General features: G+C 33.5%; 1 protein-coding gene across 7 annotated transcripts in view; it reads left to right on the top strand.

The window, feature by feature from the left end:
- Positions 1–13,309, top strand: part of CSMD3 (CUB and Sushi multiple domains 3) — a 1,102,347-nt gene that overhangs the window by 998,219 nt on the left and 90,819 nt on the right. For all 7 annotated transcript variants that reach the window (XM_059042775.2, XM_067017123.1, XM_067017122.1 and 4 more), the window contains 2 exons: positions 9,819–9,899; positions 10,860–10,973. In XM_059042775.2, the coding sequence (XP_058898758.1) occupies positions 9,819–9,899; positions 10,860–10,973 (195 nt within the window). The remainder of the gene's footprint in view (positions 1–9,818; positions 9,900–10,859; positions 10,974–13,309) is intronic.

Genomic DNA, 13,309 nt, shown 5'->3' with positions numbered 1-13,309 from the left:
CATTTACTTGCAAAGAACGGCCTCTTCTAAGCATTTAAAGCATTTAGGGACATTAAAATGTGAGCAAATGGAGCTAGGAAATAAATCAGTCAGTAATTCCCCCAGTAGAAAATAATCACTTTTGCATGGAAACGCATAAAAGAGAACCAGCTGTTCATATTTTATTGCATGTAATTTTGAAACATCAATAGATTTTTTTTCAATACAAAATGTTTAATCTATTTAACCTGCTGTGAGTCTTTCTAAAATTAGCATCCAATAACTTTATGCTTTGGATCACATTACTCATTCATTTATACTGTTTCACAACTATATCTATTCCAGAATCTTACAGTTTTAAGTGACTATTTCAGATCATGAAGTTCATAGTTCTTACTCCCATGAAATAATTTATGAAGTTTCAATTGCAATTTTTAGTATATAATTATTCTGGGTTCTCTCTTCATAAAATTAACTTTTTGAAAGAACATTCAGATGGTTTCAGAGGACTTTTTAAAATTTCCTGTTATGTTAAATTGTATTTCATTATAAATAAGAAAATGTTTATTTCTGGTGATTATATCCTTTCATCTTCTATGACCATAGTTTCATAAGCACATTTTGTTTCATATGACTTTGTCAAACCAATTCCATGAGCATCACAGGATCAGTAAGCTACTAAATTAAATTTGCAAAACTTATATTAAAATTTCCAGGGTGAACGTGTACCTTGTCCATTACATTAACATACAATTTAATGTTTTCTTCTTTTTTTAACACAAAGTAAGAAAATCTTTGATACTCAAAGCTTATATTACATGAAAAATATGGTAAGTCAAATATGGTTGTACACAAAGACACTTAAAGCACATTGGGTCTAGAAATACTCAGAGAACAGACCAGAAAATATTTGATTTGCCTAATCTCAGCACTTGTCAATCAGTAGATGATGCCCAATTTGTGCTTCTGTAGTGGCCAGAGCTGCAAGTATACTCTGGCATAGCCAATTAGAAAGCAGGGAGTTCAGTTAGATAACTTTTATCAGGCTTTTTTTTTTTTAATAACTCATTTGCCTTTTTTAATGAATTGGTCATTGGTACTGGCAGTATGTATATACAGTCTAAAGCTGCAACAATAGCTTTATTACTTTGAAAGGTAATCATAGCTCAAGAACTACTAAGCTAAATGATTTTAAGTTCAAAAGATGAATTCGTTGCTGAACTGTATTTTGTACATTTTCTCTCTTCACAGATCCCCGCATAAATTTTTATTATTTTGTATCTTGCCTGAACAAGTGATAAAGAAAGGACTGTTCATTGATGGACTGTAAATATCCATAAAATAATCTTATAGGGAGTGGAAAATTCTTATAAAACTTAGGAAACATTTCAAAGGGGAAATATTGTCAGAGAAAAGGATGTCAGTATCTGTGTGTGAGTGTTTGTGGGTTTGTTTGTGTGTGTGTGTGAAAATCCTTACATAGAAAATACAATGATGACAGAATGTAGGTAAACACATACAAAATATGAACGTAGATTTACATAGACACTTATGTGAATGTATATACATATATTCTCGTTCCAAATTATGTTTCACCTGATTTTTGTAACTAGGTTCTGAATCATGTATATTAAAAATAGAATTAGTTTAGGAATAAGGAAGATCAAATATTTGTTTAGGACTTTGTTTTTCACCTGACTTTGGACAAGTTATTCTAAGGTTTCCACTTTCTTCAGCTATAACACAACATGGTATAATTGCTGAGAAGATTAACGAGATACTGTATATATAGAAATTACTCCAATTACTGGCATGTATTAGGTTGAACCATATGAAATTGTTAGCAGAAATGCTGAATATTGACAATTTTGTGTAGCTCAACCCATGTAAGCGCTGTCATTATCACTGTCATCATTGCGTTGCAGAGATGAAGTGATTGGAGACAATGAGTAATATACAGTTAGCATAGTTCCTATAGGACAGTGTATGTTCAGCAAATATTCCTTCCCTTACAATATCTTACCTCACATATAAGATTTTCTAATAGAGTATTTATATTTATTTATACTTATATTTTAAATTTTATAATAAGGCACAATTGCCAGAGCTTAGAGAAGCCTAACATTCGAATCAACATCTCTGGCAATTTTACCCAAACCTTAAAATAACCTTGAAATTTGGAGAGGTAGCCAGGGGTCATGTTAAAAATTGACAGATGCCTTGTATTCTTCTAGCCCTAGTAGGATAATTTTCCTAAGCATGCTTTCATCCTGACTCACCTTTTCAAGAATGCATGATGCCTTCATTAAATCCAATTTAAAGCTACCCTATCATCTGGTTCATTGATTCTCATTCCCCAGTGCCTACTCTGACTCTCATTAGATTCTTACTCTCACTGCCCCCTGAACTTTCATTCTTAAGTGGTTTCTTACTCATCTTCAGTTCTTTAACTCTACCTATCTTAAGTCCCATCTCTCCTTTTCTTGATAATTCAGACTCATAGGGATCACTACCGTCTTTTCTATGATTGCACCTACTCTTTTCACCAAATTTTTCAGAACTTACAGTATGCTGTATTGTTTTATATGCCTTGTGAGTTTAATAATAGTGAGTGCTTTTTTGAGGACACAGATCACACTTATGCTTCTTAATCCTTTCATAGTTTTATTATTGATTAAGTAATTATATTTTAGTCTTATGGTCATGTGTGTTTGATTCTTTTTAAAATGTTGTCTGATTGAGTTTATTTGAGCTGTCTTAGTGACAACTTTTAAAAAGGTTATTTTACAATTATGTACATGTGTGCTCATCCCTCCTCACTAAAACAAAAAAGATGTCAGTTTTCAAGTTGGTATTAATATAATTAGTACAATTTAATATAACTGAATATATAGTACTCATATCCATGGCTCGTATTCAGTAGCTATAGCTTAGTGCCAAAATGACTCTCATAATGGTAAAAAATAAAAACTGGTCAGGTCATTTGGTACTTTTTCAAAAGTTAACCAGGGAGATAATTCACTATTTGACACTTAGTTTAAGCTGATTTAATATACCTAAGCTTAGAATGGTTTACTCCCCCACTCAGTTTTCTTTATATTCTCTTAGTGATTTAACAGCTCCTTCTGTTATGCCCAAACCTATAAGTCAGAAGTGGTTTTCTTAGGACTTGTGTGCTTATTTTATACATTTAACAGATCAATATTTTCATATATTTTCTTAGGGTCACATTGATTATTTCGGTTTTATTTATTAATATATTTTTAATATGTCTGAAAGGAGAAAAAAATGTGTTTTTATGAGATCTAGTCAGATATCTGTCGTTTATAAAACATCACCTTCATAAAGCCTTCCATGATCAAAAATAACATTCATAAAAAGCTTTGGAAAATGAAAGTTCTATGCAATGAAGAATAGGGCAGGCATCAATGTTGAGGCACTTTATCTCAGATACCGTATTTCTTCTTCATCTGAGGAAATCTACTAGTCTCTCTCTGTATTACTATAACCGTAATTCCCTAAAGAAAGAGCTGAATTTTCTTGATATCTGCCATAGAGTCAAGATGGGTTTGTCTTATAATAAATAATAACAGTATTCAGTCCTAATCAATGGCTTCCTGAAAGTAAATTACACAAAACCTGTTTCAACTGCATGTTTTTGCAGACACTAACTTTGTATAGTCACTCTAATAGCGATAGCTACCATTTACTGAATACTTAATATACCAGGCACTATGCTAGATGCTTTCATGCTAATTTTTGTAATAACTCTGCAATATAAGTATTATTATCCCTATTTTAGTAATTAAAGAACCAAAAGACAGAAATTTGTAACGTATATAAAGCCAGAGAACTAATAAATAGAAGGGCTGCCGGGAATTCAAAATAGGTCTGTCTGACTGAAGGACTGACCTCATTTAAATAATGACAGCAATAACAGCAATCATAATAATAGCTAAACTGTACTGAGTTCTTACTAAGTGTCAGGTAGTGTCCTAAGCTGGTATTATCTCATATATAGATTATATTTAATGGTATGTAAATATAATTTTTTCTTTAAAAAAATTAGCATTGATTTTTATTTTTATCAAGATAAGTCATCTCACTTTCTAGAAAATACCTCTCCTAATTACAACTTGGAACTTTGAACTTCTTAGTGCTTCTCTTCCCCAGGACCTACAGGCTAACAACAGTATGTTGGTAGGTTTATCACAACTTAGTGTGTTCCTCTTTGTAGTTTCCAAAATGTGCTATGGTCCCTGTGTGACAAGAAAATAAGATAAATTTTATTCGGAATCTGATTTATGCCAACCACTATAGTATAGCCAGAATATATATTTATTAATTTAAAACAAAAAGTATCATTTTAATGCTTAAATCTATTATCCAGGGTACCTCTTTTTCTAATATCAGATATTAGGAAACCTCAATTATTATAGAAGATTTTCTTAGGATAATACAATTTAATAATATATATTATCCATTGTTTTCTGTTATTGGCACAGCTTCTGTGAATGAGTGGGTTGATTATATATTGAATTTCAGATTATTTTTAAGAAATGTATTTAAAAAGCCTGTAATACCTTTTAGGTCATCTTTTCAGGTTATATTGCCTTTACAATGAATGCTGTATTTGGGGACAAGTATATTTAACTCCACAAAGTCTCATCCTAAAAGAGACTACTGTAGATATAAGGACACATTTTATATAAAACATAAATCACCATTGCTTTGAACTGTGTGACCCCATTGCCTCACACAACGTAAAGATCTGACCTCCTTTCATATCTCAGTAGATAGAGCATTGAGCTCATGAAATGTTTCATTGTTTGATTTCCAGAGAGCATAGGGGATATGAACATCATACAATTATATATACACACAGCTAAAAAACCAAACTGGTGAAACTATAATGATGAAAAGGTATTGCCATTTACTATTATTTAAGTGACTACTTAGTGATTACTTAAATGACAAAAAGGCATGTCAAAATTGCTTACCATATTTTGGTATTTTGCTGTGTGTGATAAGATGGCATTTATATCCTACAGTATCTCAGTCCCCTCCAGCCAAAGTCCATCGGGAGCACCTCTGTAGTTAAACAAAGTTGAGTTTATAGGATCACTGTAATGTGTGGGACAACATACCATGAGAAACCCTGTGGAGTCTCAGTGAGAGGGTGTTAGGAGGGGCTTCTTACAGGATTTGGGCTGTGTAAGATGGTTCTGGAAGGTTCAAGGAAGCATGTTTTTCCTCTGGGTTGGGTGCTTTTAGAAAATTGGAGCAGTTCTATAATTGGGTATCTTAATTTTTTTCTAGAAGGTGGAAGGTATGGAACACACCTAAAACTGTGATTGGCGTGGGGTAGCAGCATTCTCTCGTACTAGCTGAGATGGAGGAATCTCGGTCATATTGGTGGTTTGGATAGTGTTTTCATTTTGTTTTATGGTTTTTGTTTTGTTTTTTCTGTGCTCAGACATGATTAGGGAAAGGTCTTGTTTTTGTCTTGTTCCAACAAGGTCAGAGAGCTATCATGTCTGATGTTAGTTGTTAGTTAAGTTGATTACAGTCAACAGTAGAAAATCATAGCCTATCACTTAGAGCCAGGCCGGCTCCAAGCCAACAGCATACGGGGCTGTGCTTTGTTTTCTTTTGTTTTGTTTTCTTTTGCTTTGTTTTCTTTAGTCTTTTCAATATGCAGAATAAAGTGATAGTTAAAGAGCTAAAATGTGTTCCTTCATAGCCAAAACAAACCAAACTATGGTAGTAAACAGAGAAAGGAAAATAGAGACTGACAAAGAAAAAATTGTCACCTCTTATGTGCTCTGTTATCTACTAATGTGCCAGGCAACACAACCATGTGAGAAGAGACCTTTAGCACATTCCTTTTCAGACTCTAATGGTCTCAGTACTAAGGTAGGATACTTTCCATTAGCTATTGGAATATGGGGAAGTCACTTCATGCAAAAGATATTGGAATTTTCTTATGGATAGTTCAGGATATTTCCCAAAAGCTTGTTTACTATACTTCTGTTTTTCCATTTCCAGGAAAATACCTATTAACTTCTTGTTGATCCATTTCTAATGATCCATTCCATTTCTCTGTCTCATCTCTAAATCTAGGGCTGAATATTTTCTCTTGATTTCAAAGATTCTCCCTTATATAGTCAGAGAAACAAATTGATTATAAAATATTAACAGATAAAAAGTGATATTTGTAAGTAATTTAAGCACCACCGAAACTTACCTGTATGGTTCATATCAATTCACTAGCAGACTTTCTCCAAAATGGAAAAAAAAAAAAAAACTTATTATTTTTTCTACTTAGTTAGAACTCAGATAGCATTTGTTTAAATACTCCTAACTCTACTTTCAAATGGAGCTGCTTAAAGTTATTTTACATAATTTCTGAAATAACATTACCAAAATTACATAACTGAGTATGTAATTATCAGTGCTTTTCCTCCTCCAAATCTTCCCCAAATTATGAAGTTATCATACTTGAACTAATCTGGGTCACCACTGAAGTGCAACAGTGGTTATAGAGAACTTAGAATTTATAAGAGCACATAGAACACTTTTTTTTTCCTCTGTAAGAAATACTGCATCCTTATTTGGCAGAAAGGTTGTGCACTTGTGCTTTTGTGGTTTAGAGAAGGAATGGCAATTTGCCAGTGTCCTGTTTTGTCTTTTTTTGAAGAAGCTTTTAATAGCTCAGTTGAACTGAAGTAGATGAATGCAGCATTCTTTTCTGGAATTGGGTTGGTTATTTCATTACAAAGAAAATAGGAAATGAAAAATAACCAAATATATTGCCAGAATTAAGCTCTAAAGTGATTTTAAGAAGCAAATTTGTTGGACCAGGAACCAGACATCTGTACACATTTGAATGAAAACAGAGCACTGTTCAAACAATGGTCATCCTCAAAAGATACTGACATGCACTCTAACCCACAATTGCCTCTGTTTCATCCCCATTTGCAATTTTAGAGGTAGGGTCTTCTTAGGGAAGACTATTTGTTTAGAGACTCTTTCCCTCCTGAAAAAAACCTATATTTTGTGTGTTACTTAGCAAATATTTGTTGGATTATAAGTAAAGTGAAAGGAGCTAATTACTCAATTGTGAAAAAGACACATGAAGAGTTTCCTCCCTTATGTTACTTAAAGCCTAGATGGAGTCACAAATAGTGAAAAAGTAAACTAATAAATGGAAAATAATAAATGTTGAAATAAGTCATGCTATCCAGTTACAAGCAGAACTGAAACTTTTAAATTGTATCATCAAAATTTTAAATAGCATGAGCATGTATTTTAGTCCATGTTTTCCATGGATTGTTCTATTTAGAAACAGCTTCAAAGTGATGACCATTAATGAAAAAACTGCATAACATAGATATTTACACATTTAAAATACACATTTGAGCTAAATCTGTGTTCTCTCATTTTATTTGACATGCCATTAACCTTTAAGACACCATTGACTTATTTAATAACTATACAAAGGCATCGTATCCTACATGTCATGATTGTATGTGTTACAAAACAGAGTTCTGTGATTAGAAAATAAGAGTAAAGGGTAGGGGGAGGTAGGCAGTGAAGAGCTCAGAAGTTATGTTTATCCTGGTGATGTAAAATTGGGAACTGAGACACAAAATCAGACTTGAAGTCAAAAGGATCAGTGAAATCACTTAGGTGGAGATTGTAGAAAATTTGTTTGAAGGAACATTTATTCAGAATTCAAATCTATAAAATTGATGAAAATAGAATTGCTCTTACTGAGGTAGAGGAAGGGGGTTACGGACATTACACCTCCTCACAACCTCTGTGACCCCAAGGTGATCCCTTGTCTCTAGGGACAGAGTTTATAAAATGATGATGGTACCAAAAAACGGAGAATAAGAGAATTTAGCTCACATCACCCACGTGGTCTTGGGAAAATAACACAGTATCTCTGAGCATCATCTTCCTCATAATAATAATTTACAACCTCTAGTCTTTTAAACTCTCCAGCTGAGTTATCTAAGTCATTCTAAGCAGGTTCCACAGATGACAGGAGTCATGAATTCCTCATTGATAAAAATGTGCTGCTTCTTTATTTTGTTTGTTTTTTGTTTTTTGCGGGCCGTGGGCCTCTCACTGTTGTGGCCTCTCCCGTTGCGGAGCACAGGCTCGGGACGCGCAGGCCCAGCGGCCACGGCTCTCGGGCCCAGCCGCTCCATGGCATGTGGGATCTTCCTGGACCAGGGCACGAACCCGCATCCCCTGCATCGGCAGGCGGACTCTCAACCACTGCGCCACCAGGGAAGCCCTGTGCTTTTTCTTTAAAATAAAGTAATTTTTGATTACCATGAAGATTAAAAACAAGTTTACAGGCAAACAAATATCAGATAAAATGCTCTCCTGTAAAGCAATTATACTCCAATAAAAAAATAAATAAATAAAGCATAATCTCATAAGGATTTCTTCCTGTAGGGCTCTCTGTATCTTCCTCTACCCCTTCCCTTACCTCTCTGGTGTTTCTCACAACTACCTTTTACCTTAATAATTGTAGTTTTTGCTCATGTTTCCTCCTCTATCTGAATTCTCTTCTGCCCATGATTACCCTTCAGCACTGGAAAAAATCTTACTCATCCTTTAAAATTTATCTCATTCATTTCTTTTTATCGGAATTTTCCTTAACTAGTCTAATTGATATTCCTCAGTACTCTCATAATACTCTCACAATAGGGCCCATACTGAAGATATGGGCTTTGAAGTTAAAGGACCTAGGCTGGACTTCTGGATAAACCCTGTACTAGTTGTGTGGTCTCGGGCAAGTCACTATGCCTTTAAACCTCCTTCGTTTTATCTCTGAATTGAGGTACATAAAGAAATTAACTCCTAAGTTTAAGTAATAAAATTCTGCATATAAAACACATTTTTCTTCAAATGTTATAACAGCATAAAATGTGTTTCTTAAATTAATAATAGTATATTACATCTTTTGAAGACAACTAGTGGAAACAAGGCTTTAATAAAGCAAACAGTTGTGATACAGATATCATATAGGGCCAGTAGTCATGATACTTAGATTCATAGAGACCTTTTTCAGTGGCCTTTACCTTATGCCAAATAAGAATCTATTTAATCTAATGGGATAACCAGTTTAGAAACATAAAATTTAACAAATGGATACTTTGTAAACATACTAATCTAGCATGGTGAAAGAAGGCTCTGGAGCCAGACTGTCTATGTTCAAATCCCAGCTCTGCCATATTATAGCTGTATGAGTTGGACAAATTCTTTAATTCTTTTAACAGTTTTTTCTTTTACATAATGAGAATAATAATAGAACTTGTTACATAAATTAAGTAATAAATAAATAAACTTTTTGTGAGGTCTAATAGAGTTAATATAAGTAAAATGTTCATAATATTCCTTGGAATAGAGTAAGCCTTGAGTATTGTTCGCAATTATGTCTTAATGCTAGGCACTTTGCTAGATGCAGGGGGTTCTGTGATGAACCTTGGGAAGCTAGGCATTGAGCACATAAACAAACATGAGTGTATAATTCCAAATGTGATTATGCCAAGATAGAAGCACATAATCAGAAGGACTAGAATGAGGGTGAGAAATAAGTAGTTAAAAGGTAAGCATTCTTACCATGGGAAAATATTTAAGGAATGATTAATTTTCCCTCAATGTTGTAGCATTTTTTAAAATAAAGAAATAGTTGAAACTTGATAAATTCTACCATATATTTTTATTCTTATAAACAACCCTTATGTAATTTTCTTTTTTCACATATGTGAATATGTATAGCTGCTCAGAGAAGGAATAAACATTGTCTATTTTTATAGCCTATCAACTAAGAGTGTGTCAACCTCCACCACCCGTACCCAATGCTGAAATTTTGACAGAAGATGATGAATTTGAAATAGGTAAAGTCTGCTAAATTACTTTCAAAGAAAACGTACTGTTAGCAGAGGTATTTACTTTAAAATAAATAAGAATAAAGAATAGTAGCAGCCTGTCTTAGACCTTCTTTCCCTGGATCGATGGGGATTGTTTAGAATTCTTAAGAATGGCTAACAATGAAAATAGGAAAGGGAGTATTAGGCAAGAAGAAAGAATTCCGTATTTTCAGGATGTACAGTTAGAAAACAGTGCAGGAATTTGAACCATATAACTATTCTGGTAGTTCCTTCCAAAGTATTATTTTGCTACCTTCCACCACTGTAGTCTTAACTACTTTTCTTTAAATTCAGGCATAAACCTGATGTGTATAATGAAGGATATGTAGGGTGTATTAGAAGACATGTTTTAATTCCATGTCCTTGGAAATGGTTGGTTATGCTCAATTTGATCATAAATAAAGTCCTTTTAAAACCTGGTTGGAAATTTAACTGCAATAATATCTAATAGTTTGAAAAATTATGTAAGAAGACATCCTAATGTTATCATAACAAATTTTATCATTATTATCCTAGTAATATTAATACTGTTTGAGAAATGTAAGAAAACATCAATGACCAATGTAAATCTAATCTTAATAGCAATAACTAGGAATCTCCTTTTAACTGCTTGATATATTTTTAATGAATATCTTACCCGTGCCAACCGGATTATTTCCTTACTACTATTGCTTATATCTAACCAGATTGCCCCAGTACAGTCTTACTGGTAGTTTATTCTTGGCTTCAGTTCTGATTGGTCAGTGCTTATGACATGCTAGTAGTTCAATATTTTGAATGTCATCGCTGCTTATAACTAATAGAATTTTTATATTGATTGAAAATGACTGAAAGAAACAGTATTCTAATTTTATATTGAAATGTCTGTTTATTTTAACTGTTTCCTTGTTGCTTATCAGAAGCCTCTTCTGCATTTTTTTAAAATAGGTGATATTATTAGGTATCAGTGTCTTCCAGGATTTACTTTGGTTGGTAATGCAATTCTGACATGCAGATTAGGAGAACGACTCCAGATGGATGGAGCACCTCCAGTTTGTCAAGGTACCAATTCTTATGATTACTTATTTCTAAATATCTGTTTTATGTTTAATTCAGTACTAGAAAAATAGAGAAAAATCTATTTTATATAATTATTATATGTTTAACTGACAATAATGTTAAATATTATACAACTCATAAGTGGTATTTTTCATTCCATTATTTCTCAGATTTAAGTAAACATTTTAAATTCATCCAAGGCTTAATTTTTCTAGTTTATCCCAAACTCAATTCAATCTATTTAAATTATTTTTGCTGTGAGGAGTGGAAATGGAGGTAGAAAGCAAGAAAAATCACTTTAAATAAAGGTTCCAATGTTGACTGCAAGTAGTTTCTATTCTGACCACTAGAATCATTAAACTTTTTTGAGCACCTGTTAAGAATGAGGATCTGAGGGAAAAAACAAACAAACAGAAAGTTGTAAATGGTCCCTGCTGTGAAAGCAACATGGGGTAAGGGATATGACAGCCATACAGCTTGTAGCAATATGGTACTAAGGAAACAGGCCAGGGGGCTATGGAGTCACATAATTTTAAAAAGTTTATAGGACAGGGAAAGCTTGGTGGAGGCATTGCTCCCTGAGTCATAGGTTCCAAATGAAAAGTGATACTTACTTTGGTAGAACTAAGGTAGGGAAAGTGTGGTCCAAGTGACAGACGTATATGCAAAGACACAGAAATGAAAGACAGTGAGGTACAGACTTCAAGCCATTCACTATGTTATAAGGGCAAGACCATGATGGATCTTTTTTTTTTTTTTTTTTTTTTTTTTTTTTTTTTTTCGGTATGCGGGCCTCTCACTGTTGTGGCCTCTCCCGTTGCGGAGCACAGGCTCCGGACGCGCAGGCCTAGCGGCCATGGCTCACGAGCTTAGTTGCTCCGCGGCATGTGGGATCTTCCCGGACCAGGGCACGAACCCGTGTCCCCTGCATCGGCAGGCGGATTCTCAACCACTGCGCCACCAGGGAAGCCCCCATGATGGATCTTGAATGATGTACTGGGATTTTGATGTTCAGGAATCATGTATTATTAACTTGTATAGCTTCTAGGGCCCGTAACGGTGCCTAACACATAGTAACTAATTATAAATATTGATTAATTTGAATAAAATTGAATTGAACTTGATTATACATCTCCAGAATTTCTTGATTACTTCCTTCACTGGGGTTTATTCTTGAGAAATAGAAATCTGTTTTATGCAGTATCTTTACTGTTATAATGAGCCTAAAACAAAAATTCTGTTTATTATTAAAAGCATGCTGTAAGTAGGAATAAACATTTGATTTTTCTACCTCACTGGAATCCTTACAAGAAGATAGAAGGATTTTCATAAGGGGCTTTTACAGTATCAAAAAGAAAGACGTGTTTGAAGGTATAACCAACAACAATATAAGAATTTTCCTTGCTCTTAGTCAGTTATTTTTATAGGCAATCTTAAAGTTGTTTGTTTATTCTGAAGTCTACCACCTTTACTCCTGAATGAACATACCAGGATTTCTTCCTTGACCCAATGTATAAACTTCACTGTGAGCTCTTGGAGAGTAACACTTCTTTTTTATATATCTGGATCCCAATTCAATATTATATTTAATTAAAAATACAAAACAATTTTGTTATTTGAGTCCCTCATCTCTCAGATTTTCAATATCTTATTTCTAAAATCAGAATTTCCTATAGATTAGTAAATGTGTTTCTTCTTATTCTATCTGTTCTGGAGAACACAAAAAACGATGATCAATCTTTGTCTCATGATAACACTATGGGTACTAGCTAAAAGTTAATTATCTCTCAGAATGAGTTTATGGAGCGTTACTATATTAATTAATTGACCAGGCACTTAAGCTAAAAAGCTGAGTTAAAATTTTGTTTAATTGAGTTAATTCATAATCCCACTAAAAGATTGTCATTCATTTGGAATCTGTTGTAGCTAATCTATACTGTTGTTAGTCTATTTTAAGTTATTTGATTTTTTTCACTTTTCCTAAAAGAGGCTATATCATTTTTGTTATTCCTCCCTGGATCCTCTTTAGTTCTTTATATCACACTTAAAACATGGAAAACAAATCTAAATATGGTGCTCTTCAAAGGGTTTGATATAAATGAAATATAATAGGTGACTATCGGTAGTTAAAAACATGGGGTCCATCTAGCTGAATGTGTGAGACTTTCTGTACTTTAAACTTTCTGGGCATTAGTTTCCTCATATGCATAATGGGGATAAGGACTGTAGACATTTCTTAAGGTTGCTGTGACAAGTAAGTGATATAATGAACAAAAGGTGCTTAACAGTATCTAATGTATACATATTAACTCTTGATGACTGTCTTACTCTTGCTCTTT

The sequence above is a fragment of the Kogia breviceps genome, chromosome 17 (genome assembly GCF_026419965.1).
Source record: "Kogia breviceps isolate mKogBre1 chromosome 17, mKogBre1 haplotype 1, whole genome shotgun sequence".
NCBI lineage: Eukaryota > Metazoa > Chordata > Mammalia > Artiodactyla > Physeteridae > Kogia > Kogia breviceps.
Note: the sequence above shows the minus strand (reverse complement) of the source record. Positions and strands in the feature narration are given on the sequence as shown.